This window comes from Paroedura picta, chromosome 1 (genome assembly GCF_049243985.1).
Source record: "Paroedura picta isolate Pp20150507F chromosome 1, Ppicta_v3.0, whole genome shotgun sequence".
In the NCBI taxonomy this organism is placed as follows: Eukaryota; Metazoa; Chordata; class Lepidosauria; order Squamata; family Gekkonidae; genus Paroedura; species Paroedura picta.
The window spans coordinates 134,906,373-134,922,662 of NC_135369.1; the positions used below are offsets into that span (position 1 = coordinate 134,906,373).

The following is a 16,290-nucleotide window of genomic DNA, read 5'->3' on the forward strand; positions in this document are numbered from 1 at the left end:
AGTGTCAATAAAGTGCTGTTCAAAAATAATTTGGTCCTGTGGACTGAAAAGCCCACATGCAGACAATGACAAGAAATGCCCTTTATGCCTTGGTGAAGAATGTGACACATCATGCTGCTGTATTTATCACCAATTGACACCTAAGGCAAGGCATAATAGAGCTTCCTGGCTAAAAGAGGTACTCTGGAAAAGGCTTTATTCGGTGCCTCTCAGGGAAAAGATCCAAACTCAATGTCTTCCAAGCAGCTTTGGTTCCAATAGATCCAGGACTGAACCCAAACAGTTACAGCCCAATAAAACAGGGAAAACTACAGGCTCTGCCCCTGGATCCCCAGAGCATAGCTCCTTGGAACTACTACCTTAAAAGGCTCCACGTGAACACTTGGAGAAGCCTCACAAGTCATTGTCATCATCCACCCTTACTGTCCTCATCCTAAAGACCCAGCTCCTCATAAACCACATTTGGAACCAGACAAGGAGACAGCACCCTTCCGAGAATGTCCTTTCCATCAGCCCATTCACTGTACTCAACCAACTGTATCTTACAAGGTGAAGTCCTAGACTTGGAACCCCTCATCCTCTGTTGTCATACAATTCCGCAACCCCCCACCACCACCACCACCTTACCATTCAGGTCCACCACTCCAACAGGATCTGTATTTGATGTCCTGATCACTGTACCAGTACCTCTGGAGGGATTATTATGAACAGGACTGGGATTCACATGCTTGCCTCTGCTCCAATGAAGCAGAAACAAGCCATGAGCTCTTAACTAAATCCAACCATTATTCCTCACCAGCAGGGGTATGGAGGAACTGAGGGAAAGGCAGTCCCCCCCCCCTTTTCATGTTACAAAAGGTGGGAAATAGTGTGGGGCAGGGGAACAACACCCTTAAGTGTTTTTTGGAGCTTCAAAAACCTGCTCAGGTGGCCACTCGATAAACAATAGTTACTGTCAGGCTGTTTTACCAGTTCACAAGTAGCTGGAAGCACTTTTGCTTGTTGTGTTTACAGGAAGTGGAAAATGCATTGCTTTCCTTCTGTACATCATTGGTCTTTCTCTATAAACTTGGAGATTAAAAAGAGATTTCCCCAAAGCCTTCCCATTTCACTTACTTGTCAGCCTGTATAGGAAGACTTTGCTGTAGAGGCTGCTAAGAGTTCATGAATTTCTCCCCCTACATTTTTAAAATCATTTTAGTTCTGCTATATAGTAGCTCAGGCAAATAGTGTGCATTCTGAGGCTATTGCTCCTCTTTAAAACAAAGTACAGAAGGCTACACCTAACTGCTTTTTGCTTTTGTCCCTCTATCACTTTCTTCATTTGCTTCGGTGTGTGTGTACTGGGTTTATCTGTTGCTCTTTCTGTGACACTTTCACACAGGTGCTAATCACATGCACATCACTGTCATAATTTAGAAGGCTTATTATCCTACTTCTACGATGCAGTTCTTCAGAGAAATGAAGCAGCAGAAATACAACTATAACAACCCATATAAAAATAGATGAAAAGAAGATACATTTAAACTGCTAAGGCACTGTTTCTTCTTTTTCACTGAGTCTTTAGTAGCTGAATAAGCTCCTTAGTTCTAGCACATGTACGTAAAAATATAAAAGCACGTTGTAGCACATAGTAAATGCTGGCTCATGTATGCTGGACATGAGGCGATAATGAAGTAGGAAGGCTCTCCAGGGAGAAAACAGACTGCAACATGTGAGGCTGCAGCGGTTGGATCCTAGTTTTGAATGTCTGTTCCTACAAGAATATCTATTAAATAGAAACCTAGCATAGGAGGAGGAGCAGTTCTGTCCCTCCCACCCTTGCTCCTTTTTATTCTGTGCCGGCTTGTTACTGGCAGAGAACACCACCAAAAGGTTATCCCCCCCCCCCCCAGCAGTTTGAAGTGGTTCGGTACATTTTGCTGCCTTATTTCTTCCATGATGTGTGACTGAGACTTGAATAATATCTGTTTTCTGTTAACTGGCTTTGATATTCCTGGTGCACTCAAATGCACTCTGACAATAAACACCGTCCTCTTTGTTTTAGAATCGATGAGCGTGCTCAGTCTGTGGCAAATTCTGTACCCCTGTCCTGTGCACACTTACTTGGGTGTCTCTTCCAGAAATGGAGCTTCTGCCACAAAGTCTTCGCTGCTAGAAGAAGGAAGGTGGGCGGTTTTGCCCAATTTCGCTCCTCTTATGACTGGCGCCACCGTACCCTGTGGCTTTTTGTCTGGGAAGTACTCTGGCCTCGGCACGGCCTTTTCAGGGGACACAAGAAGTGTCTTGTGGGAGGGAGAAGATTAGCTTCCACAAGTGCCTTGCACTCATAGTTCATCAGATCCAACCTACTATATCTTTAAGAGTACACAGGATGCAAATGCCTTTTGCCCCAAACCTTGTTGAGAGAGAAATGAAGCTTTCCCCTAACCAGCAGCCCTGAAGGGCCAGGCAGACTGTGGATGCCCAAGTGTCACACTCACCCATTGCCTAATGCCACGCCAGTGGCTTGATTGGTGATGGACAGCACACTTCTCCATCCTTGCCTTGGGCCATTTTGAGTACAAAAATAAGCCCTGTTCACATGTTCTAGGAAATGCATTGACATCCTGCATGCACACATATTCCTCTGCTTGTAAGAAAAGGTGAACATGTGTTCACAAATGAAATTGGGGACCAGTACCTGGATAAGTGTGATGTTTCAATCATGCATTCAGCTGCACATGCCTTCACTGTCACATGAAAATAGTTTGACACGTGCCCAAAGGAAAATCAAGTGTATGCTATAACCCCTGGGTCAATGGTAGTCCTGTTCCAATCTATTTGTAGGCCCCAGGCAGAGTTCCAACTATGCATTCTTTGTGGTCATTCTCACCATCCAGCCACATCCATCCATCCATCCAGTCCAGAAAAGTGCAAGTGGAGATGAGGCAATGCCAACCTCTGCACTGTTCCTCTTCTCCCTGGATTCAGAGGAACATTGGTAGAGTCAGCGCTTGCCTAATTCCAAGGCCTACCTGTGCACTGGACTTTCAGTGGTGTGACTTTCTCAATGCATGAAAAACTTTTAAAAGGTAAAGGCATCCCCTGTGCAAGCATTGGGTCATTTCTGACCCTTGGGGTGACGCCCTCCAGCATTTTCATGGCAGACTCAATACGGGGTAGTTTGCCAGTGTCTTCCCCAGTCATTACTGCTTACCCCCCAGCAAGCTGGGTACTCATTTTACCGACCTCGGAAGGATGGAAGGCTGAGTCAACCTTGAGCTGGCTGCTGGGATTGAAACTCCCAGCCTCATGGGCAGAGCTTTCAGACTGCATGTCTGCTGCCTTACCACTCTGTGCCACAAGAGGCTCTAAAGACCTTTTATAATGCCACTATTATCAGACAGGCCATGCTGAATCAGGTCAAATTGTGGGATGCACAGCTATCTCATATAAGAAAGAAAAAACACATACACAAAAATAGCACAGTGATTTAATTTCCTCTGAGCTGCTCTTGTCTTCTCCACTGCAAAGCAAACCCCTCTTTCCCACACATTCAGGGAGGTGGGGATAGGGGAAAAGCTGGAAGAGCCATATAATTTCTGTAATCAGGAAATTAACAATTGTTTTACCAAGACATTTTATGGTGCAAGGCTGTAGGATTTTACTTGCAATTTGCTGCTGAGTGTTCTTTCCTAAAATATGAGAGGTCTCTAAATAGAGGAATAGCAAGGATGCAGGAATATAAACGCCTAATCCAAAATTCACACCCAACTGCTTCAAAAATGGATTCCACTGAGAAAAAAAATCAAGTTTCAGTTAATGGGGATAAGAAGAATTTGTTCTGAAAAATGGTGCTGACTAACCACCCCCCTCCAGGAGCTATTTGCCTAATCTAAATCTCTCTCCTAAAGTTGCTGTTAGCCCCATGAGGGGAAAAGATCACCAGTAAGTTCATCCAACAGTGGAACCTATTTGCAATCCTCATCTGGTCTCAGATAATAGAAAAAATAGAGGGGAGGGGTAGACCCCTTTAGATCTGCTGCAAAAACAAAGACAATGGATTTTTCACACTTTTAAAAGCATGTTTATTAATTTTTCAGAGAACAGGTAAATAAGGTAACCTCAGGCCATCAAACCCTTAAAGACGGCAGGGCTGCTTCCACATCAAGGATTTCCCATGTGTGTTATTGTGGTTCATGTTTACCCATGCTATTGTCATATGTTTATGCATAGACCATTGACATCCCATTATTTCCACACACCCACAAAGAAAAAAAAAAACCCTGTTTAAAAACAGTATTTCCTGTGCAGGAAACTATTGGCACCGAGCAATTTCTTATGTCTGAAGGGGAAACAGCATAATTGCAGGATTTTGGTGATGAGGCAGTCAATTACTCTTTCCATTTAATGATGACTGCAAGGGGGCAGTCCCCAGCAAAAATTAGCATAACAGGATAATCGCTTGCCTTTGGGCAGAGAGGAGGGGATGATAAGTGGTTCTGCTAATACGAGGAGGGCTTTTTCCCCCAAAACATTGTTAAAAGTATTATGTTATTCCTGCATAACTCATATCCTGCATAACTCATGTTAAAAACAAAACAAAACACAGAAGAGAATCACCTACATCTCAGTTTGCCTTTTAAGGAGAGGATTATTGGAAGTGTCTGCAATTACATAGAGTTTTTTATTTCTGGCTATGTAAAAGAGAAACTTTGGCCATATGAAATCCCCTCTACAAGGGCAGTTTCACACAGACTAGCTCAGAAAATCACCTCGATGTGGAAACAGCTCAGGATTTAGTGTGACAAGGTGGGGCAGCAGCATAGTCCTGAGGTAAATTTAGACTTCTTTGTCAAACATTCCAAATTGAATTGTAAAACCCTTATTTTTCTCTCTTGTTTTTTCATTGACTCCCAGGATGCGCTAAGGTGAACAAGTAGGAGAGCTTTTCAGAAAACAGTCTTGTTTGACAAACCCATCCTTACAGTTGTGAAGCTGTGTATCAGGCTTTCACTGCATAGCAACATGACAGCCCTACGAATCAAAATAAGCCTCCCATAGACTTCTCTCAGTTACAGAAGCTTTTTTGCGGCAGCTGCACAGGCATATTGGCTCCCTCTAGTTAACACACACAGCACTTGGAAGTCCGGTTATTAAAATCAAGATGCATTGCTGCAAATCCTGGATACACAGTGGTCCACCTTGAGTTGTATACCTGTTAAGGTTTAGCAGGAAGGGGAGAGAAGTGCTCCTCATGTTGACGATTGTACTGTGGCAGTGGCACAGGAGGGATCTTTGCTGTGTTTTGACACTGCTGCCAAACCGGTGTTATTTTTTCATGATAGATGATAGTTCTAGTAGCACATTCTAAGAGAGAAGGGAGAGAGCGAAGCTAAGTTGGCTTAGAGAAGAAACAAATAATGTATTTTCAGTCTCAGTACTGGAGACTATTCTTCTAGTTATTCTGTTTGTACTCTAAGTCAGTCCTTCCTTATACAGTGTAGGTCCATTAGTTAGCCATAAGAGATAGATATAGCTAGAGTGCAAAGGAATTCCTAAGTAGCAGAGCAGAGCCAGGCTGGCTCTGCCACGTTCTCCATGCAACAGTCCTCCTTTTGTGGCAGCAGTGCTAGTGCTACTCTTCCTGAAAATACAGTAAAGTCGGCTATTAAATTGTAGGAGAAGTCTGTTGCCTAGCCATTCTTGGGTATTTCGTACATGAAAAGTAGAACTCTGTAGTGCAGGTGAAAAAGAAAGCTGTAAGTGGTGCAAATATGCATTTCCTCATTGCTTGAAAACAATTCGAACCATTATTTTTCATAGACTTAAAATAGGGGCCAGTATTATCTGAGACCCACAATGCATCTATCCCTGCATGCTGCTTTGGAGGACAGATTCGTCCACTCCTTGGCACTGATTATGGTCATCCTAAATCATTGTGCTTTCCTGTTTTCCAGGACCATGCCTGTGAACTTTTGTGAACTCATCTTGCTTTATTGGATGGTAAATATTATTCAAACTGAGAGTTCTGCATCTTGTGACAATATAGTCATGGTATAGCCACAGTTAAACTCCACTGATATCAATGGAAGAGTTAATTAAACTCTGTCACAGAAAAATCCATGAGATGTAAAATTCTTTAGCTTAGGCCAAATGTTATTGTTTTAAAATTGCTGTATATTAATCTCATTGGGTGTCTCCTAAAAACACTGCTATTTGAACGGGTAGACAGCCAAACTATGCTCACCATTTCTAATCTACTTCTGAATTTAAACACATCAGTTACACTTACAGTTTGCTCAGCTGCTAATGGCTACATCAAGCATGGCATAATGAACTGCAAGTTAGAAGCAATTTACAAGAAATTGCTTAAGTCAGGAGCCTTGTTATCTAAACCCATAATGTACTGGAATGTTGCTGAATCTGTACATGCTTTCAGTGTGGGAAAGTGGAACCAACTTATTTCCATCATACAACAGAACTGCGACACCCAAAAGAAGATGTCAAGCAAACAGCAAGACGGAGCAATGCCTCACTCATTGCCTTGAAATCCCTTTTCCAGGAGGCTGTTGGCTGCACACCATAAACTTTCTTACCTACTGAAACTAAGCCCAAACACAATATTTTCCCCTGTTCACCCCCCATCTACAATTCCCTTCTTTATATCAGATTTTAGATTATAAGCTTCTTGGGGCAAAGACCTGCCCTCTCATGCTCTATAAACACCATTTATATTGATTGTGCTATTTTAATTAATCAATATTACAATTAGCAATCAAACTTTTCTACATTGGTTCAGTAATGTCAATATGCTGAGTGATGCTTGTGGGAGCATGTTAATAGTTATTGGCTGTTTTTGTATGCTTGATATTATTATAGCTTGAATGTATTTTATTCATTCCATAAATCTGTGGTTTTCCTGATGCTATTTTCAAACCTACTGTGGAGTCATAGACAGTCTTAGTGATTCTGGATCCCTGTGCAAAAGTCCAAAATAAGACCCCAGAATCATTTTGCTGGGGCCATCTCTCCACACACCCCTTGAGTCCTAGTAAGGGGCAGTTCTTGCCCCGTGCAAGATCTCTGGGAGCTGCCACTCTCAGGAAGCTGGCTAGACTACTGTCAAGTGAGCTGGCTGAGTCCAAGACAAAGATGCCTGTGTATTGCCATTGTTGTGAGTGGGCAGCCCAAGCCCTGAATGAAGTGAGGAAGAACAATGACGCCAGCAGGAGTCTGTTTGCCTTTTCATCCCTACATCAAGAGGAACAGGACTGTGGGTGGTCAGGATTCCATCCTTACACTTAAGGTTCCCCACAGTGAATTTTGTCAACTGGGAAAATGGGCCTCATTCATACAGACAAATGTATATTAGTATGCATTTGTCTTCTCGACCACATGTTATGGCAGCAGAAACATGGTAATGCTCTATTCATACTATCAGCTGGCTCAAGTGTTGTAGTGACCATGCAGGTATTTTTGAAGGCACTGCCAGTACTAAGGTGATAGGTTACCAAACATCATACACTGGAATACCAGACTCAGGAAAATCCAACAACTCATGGCTATAATGGTATGCATAATGGAACTGCATTCTGCTAAAGGAGCAGAAACTTTCTCTAGCTTGAAAGGCCAACACCCTGCTGCATTTTCTTCTTATCCCTGTTTTATGAAAGCAGCCACTGAGGTGCTAATTTTATGAACAGAATTTCCACCTTATTACACAGATCACATATCTGAGGTACAGGTAGGGAACTTGAGTCAGGTGTGTATGTGTGTCTCTGTGTACACATTTGATGCATGTTATTCAACTATGTGAATGTGTGTGAAGTGTGGTCAAGTGGAAGCCAACTTATGGTGACCCCACAGGGTTTTTAAGGCAAGAGATGAACTGACGTGCTTTGCCGTTGCCTTCCTCTGCATAGTGGCCCCGGAATGTCTTGGTGGTCTCCCACCCAAGTACTCACCGGAGCTGATCCTGCTTAGCCACCAAGATCTGACAAGACTTGGCTAGGGCACTTAACACATATGAGCACATATTCAGCTATTTCAAAAAGCTTGAGTGAAAATATAAGCTTGTATTTGCCAAAGTGTGCATGCACACAAAAGCATATATCTTGAATGAAACTTAGTTGTTCTTAAAGGTGCCACTGGACTCAAATTTTGTTCAAACTTTGTTCTGCTGCTTCAGAATTGCTGATCACCACTGTGGGATGGGAGGTGAATTTCTTCCAGGCCAGGCTAGATTCTGGAGATTTTTGTGTTTTTTTTGGGGGGGGGATCATTTGGGCATGAAATTGGGGGCACTGTGGGTAGGCAGGTAGTTGTGTGTTCCTATAGTCTAGGGGGTTGGACTAGATGACCCTGGAGGTCCCTTCCAATTCTATGATTCTATGACCAACACAGCTACCCAACCAGAATCGATATTCAGCTATAGTCCCCACCCCTCACCGCCAATATGTGCTTTCTGGAGCAATGTGGCCTCTTCTTCTCTAAGGGGCAGATAGACTATACACTCACAGTTGGAGAATCCTTGTGAGCAAGAGGCATGAAAGCTAAATATGTTTCAGAGGACCGGCTGTCAAGTATCAGGGGAGAATATAAAAAACCCCAAACAGAAGAAGTTATCTGCATAAATGCAGATAATGTAAACTTACTGGTTGAGAGGAGGAACTAGGCAAGCCCACATCCTGGTGGCCCAGGCAAAGCAGCGAGAGCCCCCTCACCCCCCCATGAATGAAATGGCTGCAGGTGGGTGCAGAGGAGGCAATGTTCCCCCACCTTCAGTCAGCCAAGTTAGCCAGTTGGTGGGTGGGGGAAGGAGGGAAGCCAGGAGCTGACACACACCCTCACTGCCAAGCAGCAGACAAAATGGACAGACAGATGGAAGATGAGCAGGAACCACTATCACTGTGCCCCCCTCCCCCCCGAGGCTGTTTAAGTTGCAGGCAAGGTGGAAGGAACTGCTACCACCATCCTCCAGCATCAGGAGGTGATGAGTGGCTGAGCAAGGCTCCTTCCCCCCCATCCCCCCATCTCCATCGCCCTTCTCTTGGCTCCTAGGCTTCCAGGATGAGGTAACATGGCTGGAGATGGAAGGATGGGAGACAAGGGTTCTTCTCACACACTCACCTGCCTCCAGCATAGTCACTTTTACTCTTGACAGACAGCTGAGAATTACAAGTTATACGAACGCCGATTGGGCAGTAGAATCTGCAACATTTTGTTGTGGGTCATCACTTGTAAGATTATAATCCCTTCATTACGAGTTGTCGTTGAGGCTGAGGGATAAACCAAAAATAGCACAGCAGGCCTGTTATTGGACCTCCTGACTTTAAAACCAATGTTTACAAATAGTCCCAGAGTGCTCCAAAATTGATTTGAGCAGCAGTGCTAGGGAAGGGATGTTTCATATATCTTCTGTAAGTTGACAACAGCCTTAGCGTGAAGACAGAGAAACAACTTTTTCTCTTCCTATTATTTTCCTCTAAAATAAAATGTCCACAAGGTCCATGGTATCTAAATGTGTTAAGTTTTGTTTAAAAATTGTTCCTTTTGTTAAAACAATTAGATTTCTCAAAGGTTCTTCCCTCCATAAAACCATTCTAAGTTGTCATTAAAAAATGTTTTTTCTCTGCCTTATCGCCTCATACTTGTGGCAGCCAACCAAGCAGCAAAACCTGCAAGGACTACATAGACTATATCTCAGTATCATTCCAGGCTAGCCTGTAAAACTCAGTGGCGGTCCAAGCTAAGGTTTGTGCTAAGGAGGAACAACTCACACTAGCAGGGTATAGAAGGAATGCCGCTTTGGTCTACTTGCCATTGACATTCTGCGTCCCATTACGGAAGGAGGCGGTGGGGTGATGGAAGAACTGCTGTCATCCCTTCGTTTCGCTTCTGAGCCAGAGCCATTCTTTGAGTCCGAAGACTCTGAGTCGGTGTCCAGCTGGCTCTCTGACAGCACCCTGGACAGAAAGCTGGATTTGCGATTGTTCTGATAATGCCCACTGTCTGGAGAGTCACAATGCTCCTCCGCCAAGTCCTTACAGCTGACCACTCGGCTGGATTTCCGAAGAACCGCTTGAGGGCTCTCCATATGACTGGAGCTAATGGAAACCTTGGCAGACTGTGGCGTGTTTTTGGACTGGTCCAGAATATACGGTTCGTTCTTTCGATAGCTGTTAGTGCCCTGCAGCGATGACTCCTGAGTGTCCTCACTGCTGGAAGAAGCATTCTGGTGCTGATAATCATCATGTCGCTGGCCCATGGTGTTTGGGAGATGCCTGTGGGACTGGTGCTGGTCACTCTCATCTGGGTATTCCACGTGTCTGTAGAGGTGATGGAGCTGGCCTTGGTTCTGATTTGCCCGGCTTCTCTGGTTGTTGCGCCACTGTTCCTCCGTGTCCACATTTGCCGGGTTCTGGTTCTGTTCCGTAAGTGTGTATCCTTCTTCCATAGGCACGTAGAGTGGCAGACCAATCTGCTTCTCCGGCGTAAATTTGAAACTGCCTTGGGGAGATGAGTTAGCCATAATGCACACCTGCTGCAACACTGAATTCTTCTTGGAATTAGAAATGTTGGCATCCTCGTCAGCAGCTACAAGTTCCTTCTTGGGTTTGCTACAAAGCGTGTTTTTAATCTTCTTAATCCCCAAATGGACAATCTCCAGGACATTCAGGAACAAAGAAACTGCTGCAATACTGTTCATGAAAACCATGAAGATGGTCTTCTCTGTGGGTCTGGATACAAAACAATCCACCGTGTTAGGGCAGGGCGGACGAGTGCATTTATAGAGCGGATACATTTGAAACCCATATAAAAGATATTGACCTATCATAAAGCCTATTTCTAATATTGACCGGGTCAGAATATGCAGGATATAGGTCCTCAGCAAAGCCCCCTGCAAGGGTGCCTTGTTCACTTTCTTTTGCTCTTCTAACTTCCTAAGCTCTTTTTCTATTCTCCTGTGTTCTTCCAAAATGGGCTCCATTTCCTCCAACTGGGCTCTGAGGTGGACTTTCTTCCGTTGTCGCTCTTTCTCCAAAGCCCGAAGTCTGTAAAGCGCATGGCCCATGTAAACTAGAGAAGGGGATGAGACAAAGATGACCTGTAGCACCCAGTAGCGGATAAGAGAGATGGGAAAAGCTTTGTCATAACAGATATTGCTGCAGCCAGGTTGCTCTGTGTTGCAGATAAACTCTGTTTGTTCATCATCCCAGACGTCTTCGGCCGCTACACCCAAGACCAACATCCGGAATATGAAAAGGATAGTAAGCCAAATCTTGCCCACTATGGTGGAATGGATATGCACTTCTTCTAGGATGCTGCCCAGCAAGTTCCAGTCCCCCATAGTCATGTGTTCATCTCTGAAATCATAAAAGTGTAACATAACGTTAAGGGATGAATGATGACTGTGTTTTATGCGAATCTGAATGTGCAGAAAAATATTTCTGATTCTTGCTGATTAAAATGAAGGAATCTCATCATTGCTGAAGTTTCTAGTAGGGGCAGTCTAACCTGAAGGAATCTCTCAGATAATTTTTTCTAAATGTGGCTGGAAGAAACAACAGAGCTGTGGCGGGGAGATCAATGGTGTTAAACTCACTTAAAGAAGCTATCCAAAATCCAAGTCTCTATGCTGTTCTGAACATATGTCAAAGAGGATCTATAAACAGGAAGCTTCATGTGGTAACCAGAAGTTAGGAATGCCCTGCCTTCTCAGTAGTTATTTCAGTATTATGGAATGCCTTTTTCAGGAAGTACGTTAGGCCATGACTCTTGATTTCTACCAGAAGAAAGTCATTTTTGTCCCCTCATGTCTTTGCAAATGAGACCTCCCAACTATTTCAGAGTGGTGCATGCCGTTCTCTGCCCCTCTGTTTTAATCCTCACAACTTTGTAAGCTAGGACAGAGGGACAGGCCTCAGGCCACTCAGTAAGCCTCATGGCAAGAACACCATTTCAACGGAGAAAGGAAACAAAACAAACAGAAGACCCTTTAGAAATTAGGCCTTTGTATGTCCCAGGCCCACTGAACACACAGACCACACAAAAGGCTGATTTTGAAAGTATTTCTATCATCTTATTTTCTTCATCGGTTGCAACACATAGGGAGGCCTTTTCCTGGGATTTTGGAATCTAAAGTTTGGGGAAACTGGCATCTGGGGGAGTTTGTAAAATCGCTGGGGGGTGGGGGGAGACAGTGAGCCCGGTATACCATATATGACCTTCTGTCAGACTGCTCACTGGATGCCCATTCGGAAGGGTGTTCCATTGAAGGGATTACTAAGATTTGCTCTTGAAATTAGCCTTATTCCAAACCATAAAGCTTCCAAACAAAAGGCAGCAGCATATGCCGCAGAGAACAAGAAATGCTACGCTGCTGCAGGAGAGAAGTGAAGAAAGTGTGCTTGCTTTGTTTATACACAGTAGGTGAATTTCAGTCTACATGCTGGCCACATGTGTGGATTGTGTAATTTACTGTGATTTTTGTCCCATGGTTACCAACACGTGTTAAAACAAACCCCGGAGTCCTGCAATGTGTAAAGAAGGAGGTGCAGCCAGAGTACTGAATTTCATGGAGGGACACACAGAAGATGAGAAAGCAGTAGTGGTGCTCTCACACTACATTTCAACCTCCATTGTCTGTGCAGTGAAAGCAACAACTTCTAGAAATGTGGATTAATAGATAATTGAGGCCATATTCAGACTAACTTACATTCTAGGAACTCAGACGCTTCCTGTCCCCTGGTAGTGTTCACCCAGGCCCATGCCAAGATAAGCACAGAACTGTGCTCCCTATTGTGCTCGAAACCCCTGAAGAATTAAGGGCGAGTCAACCGTGTAGCTGTGTGGTCTGAAGCAGCAGAAAGAAGCTCAGGTCCAGTGGCACCTTCAGAAGCACACTGATAGCTGAACAACCCTGCTGCTGATATTGTTGCTACGGCTGTTCTTTCATGCGACATTCAAAGGTTTCCTACTTTCTGAGCTGTGTGGGATCTGAAGTAAACCCAGTATAACAAAATAAATCTCAGCATTCATCCCTTCTGGAAATTTTCAGAGGGGAAACCAGTCATGGGTTTCCTGTATCCCTGTTGTCAGAGGATTTACGACAATGTACAGCAAGGGCCATTTCGCACGGCTTCAAAGTAGCAGAATGGTTGCTATTTGGAAACGCTACTAATTTGCCATAACCCACGACGTCGTAGACAATCTGCAACAATCCTGAAACCAATCAGCAAAAAGCGCTTCGTTGTGGCGCTTTCAGGGGAATCGAGAAAAGTGGATTCACCCTCCGGATAGCGATACACTCCTGCAACCAATCTGCAACAGTAGCGCTAAAGACCTGTGCGTTACCATTGTTGCTGGTTCTTCAAAGTCCCTCCCCCTGGCTCTCTCCTCCAAACTTCCGGCGAAGCGATCGCCATTTTTTTTTCTCCGAGCGAGCGGGGATAAACGCACCGGCGAGCCTCTTTCTGTTTAGAGGCTTCCCTGGCTTCAGTCCTTCACCTTTAGTCACTAAGCACAAACCACTGAAAAGCCCGTTTGCTGAAATAAAGTCCCTTTATTTTTTACAAATAAATTCAGCCGAAAATCGGCCCGTGAGAGGGGGGGGGGATTTTTTTTTTATCACTCGAGGCAGCGTGCAAACGATCATACAATCAAACGACAGCTCACATTAGGCAGCTGGATGGGTCTCTCCGTAGCAACGAATCTACCTAGATTCGTTGCTATGGGTCGTTTTTTTTTTTTTAAAACCTTTCTTAAAGGGAAAGGGGCTGTTTGGGAGCATGCTAACGGCTGCCCATTGGCTGCTTGACGGCCAGGGGCGGGACGAGCTTGGCAATAGCGCTTCCTTTCTAGCGATTTCTGCCGAGACCGGAAGCCTGTGGGAAACGCTAAAAAACGCAACTGATTCCACTACAAAGGCAGGTATGCATAACGACGAATTCCACTATTTTAAATGGCGATTTTTCATTCCGCAAACAATTTGCAACAAAGATCCCTGTGCGAAAAGGCCCCAAGTTTTCACCTTTAGTGGCTGTCTTACATTCTTTCAAGGAAACTGATATGACTTTAATGGGGGGCAATTACAGAGCTTATGTAGAAGAGCAAAAGTGAACTGAGGACTAAAAAGAAGAAGAAGAAGAGCAAGGAATGGTTGCTTTAAGAGGTGTTCAGGGATGCCACTGAGTTGAAAGGTCTGGTGGTTCATCAATAATATCACAGTTTGCCTGATGGGTTTTCATGTAATCCTGCATTCCCTTTCCAGCAGCAGTGCACTAAAACTCAGCACCCCAACATGAAAACAATAGCCATTACCTGCTATCTGTTCTTGGCCAAAGGTGTGGTACTCCTGTGCACAGAAGCTCTGCTTATTTATCATCATGGCTAATAACTGTTCATGGACCTGTTTTCCAGGAATTTGCCTGATCTCTTGTTGAAGCCGCTTGTTAATAGCCAGCGCTGCCCCCTGTGCTAGTGAACGATGCTAGAGGATATAGATGGTGGCTGAAGAAGTACTTCCTTATGAGGGAAGCAAGGCCACCTATCTTCCTCCAGCAGTTTTCAGTCACAGAACTGACATTTCTATACCCCTTCATTGTTGCTCGGTGTGGCAGCTAATTGGGGCAAAATTATGTGGTAATAAGATAAATTGAAATAAATGGGACTCAACAAGACATCTTTACAGTTAGACTGTAAGACCTGAAATAATATTCCAAGTATGATTAAGAATAAAAACGTTCTCACAGAAGGGGAACTTACACCAACATTGCTATAACTATAAAAAAAAACAATTCACAATAAAACATCATTACCACAATAGGTTTTACATGGACCGTTTATGCACTGGAGGTTTCATGCCGGGCTGCAGGCTGGAGTTTTAGTTGTAGTAGGTTGCCCCACCTCTCCCTGCACCCACACGGGGGAGCATTTGGCCCGGTGCACCTCATCCGCCCCTGATTTGTATTCCTGCATGAGAGCTGGGGCAGTGAAGTTCCCAGTGCATAAACGGTCTTAGAAATGAATTTAGATATTGTTCTGCTGCTTACCTTAACAGTAATTCTCTCGCTGGAATATTATTAACAGATCAATTTTTGCAAATTAATAATATATACCCATCCTTGAATGTTAGCTTCTTTTTTGTTTTTGGTATAGCAGACTCCCAAGATATTACACTGTCGACACAGGGAATAGAATTCATAGTTCCGCGAATAGCAGAAGCAACGAGTCCACAGTACCCAGGCAGAGGTTGATTGACTGGCTGGTAACAGAACAGAGCCTCTAGCCAGAATTATCGTGCAATTATTTCCATCAGTGGTTTCCTACAGAGCCATTCCCTAAAGCTTCTGACATACTTCTTTGTAATGCTGCCACTAATTTCATCCACGTGAGACTTTCCTGGTAAATGTGTTTATTTTTGCAAAATGAGTAAGTGACCTCTTCACAGAGCTCATGGTTCTTGTGTTTCCTTGACATTCCATTAGTTTTTGAGTGAATCGATGCTTAGTGATCAATCGGTCATGTCCGATTTCATAGTCTATTGCTTAGTAGGATAGACAGATTGGTTAGAAGCTCAGAGGAGGAGGAGAGTGATCAGGTTGGCAGGATAGACTGGATTCAAAATAAGAAATCCATTTTCCCAGACTTCCTTTTCATTTGGGCAGGTATTACTCTGTTGTAAGTGGAACTTCTTCCTGTCCCACAGGGCTCACACCAACCAAGGCAAACTGAAATGAAGATTTCTTTGATGTCCCCATCCCTGGCCCCGAATTAAGCCCCCCCTTTATTGCTGCTCATACAGACACTAATGGGGGGAAATAGGGCCATGAACTGTATTAATTTATTGCTGCTTACCATTTGGTGTGAAGCAGAGACTGCAAATTAAACTTCTCAAATTATTTGCATAACTGCAGCCTTAAGTACATATACCCTAAGGTTTGTGATGGCCTTAGGATCCCATTGTTCCCTTCAGTCAGGCTTGCAGCAGTGGGATACTTTGAAGACCTGCTCTACAGTTAATTGCAAGTCAATTGGCATTAGGAAAGAGTATCGAAAAGTTACCAAGCCACAATCATACAAATTCTTGCTTACAAAGCGGACCAGCTCCTGGAGTCCTTGGATTAAACTTAATCTCTTGTCCCACGTCAGTCTGGCTTCTGTCTTGGCCATGGGGTGAAGGCAGTGCTGGTTGCCCAGATGATCTCCGACAACTAGCTGGATCAGGGCAGGTTGGCAATTCTTGTTTTGTTCGATCTGTCAGCCGCCTTTGATGTGGTTGGCCACAAGTCATTGGCCCACAGC

The 16,290-nt window shown here is 44.1% G+C and overlaps 1 protein-coding gene across 1 annotated transcript; it reads right to left on the bottom strand.

The window, feature by feature from the left end:
- Positions 1 to 9,640: 9,640 nt before the first annotated feature.
- GJA10 (gap junction protein alpha 10) lies at positions 9,641 to 11,543 on the bottom strand. The gene has a single exon (XM_077349617.1). The coding sequence runs from the start codon at positions 11,372 to 11,374 to the stop codon at positions 9,761 to 9,763; it is 1,614 nt and encodes a 537-aa protein (XP_077205732.1). The 5' UTR covers positions 11,375 to 11,543; the 3' UTR covers positions 9,641 to 9,760.
- Between the last annotated feature and the right edge of the window lie 4,747 nt (positions 11,544 to 16,290).

Coding starts and splice junctions, on each gene's coding strand:
- GJA10 (XM_077349617.1), bottom strand. CDS start 11,374: ATGTTACACTTTTATGATTTCAGAGATGAACACATGACTATGGGGGAC.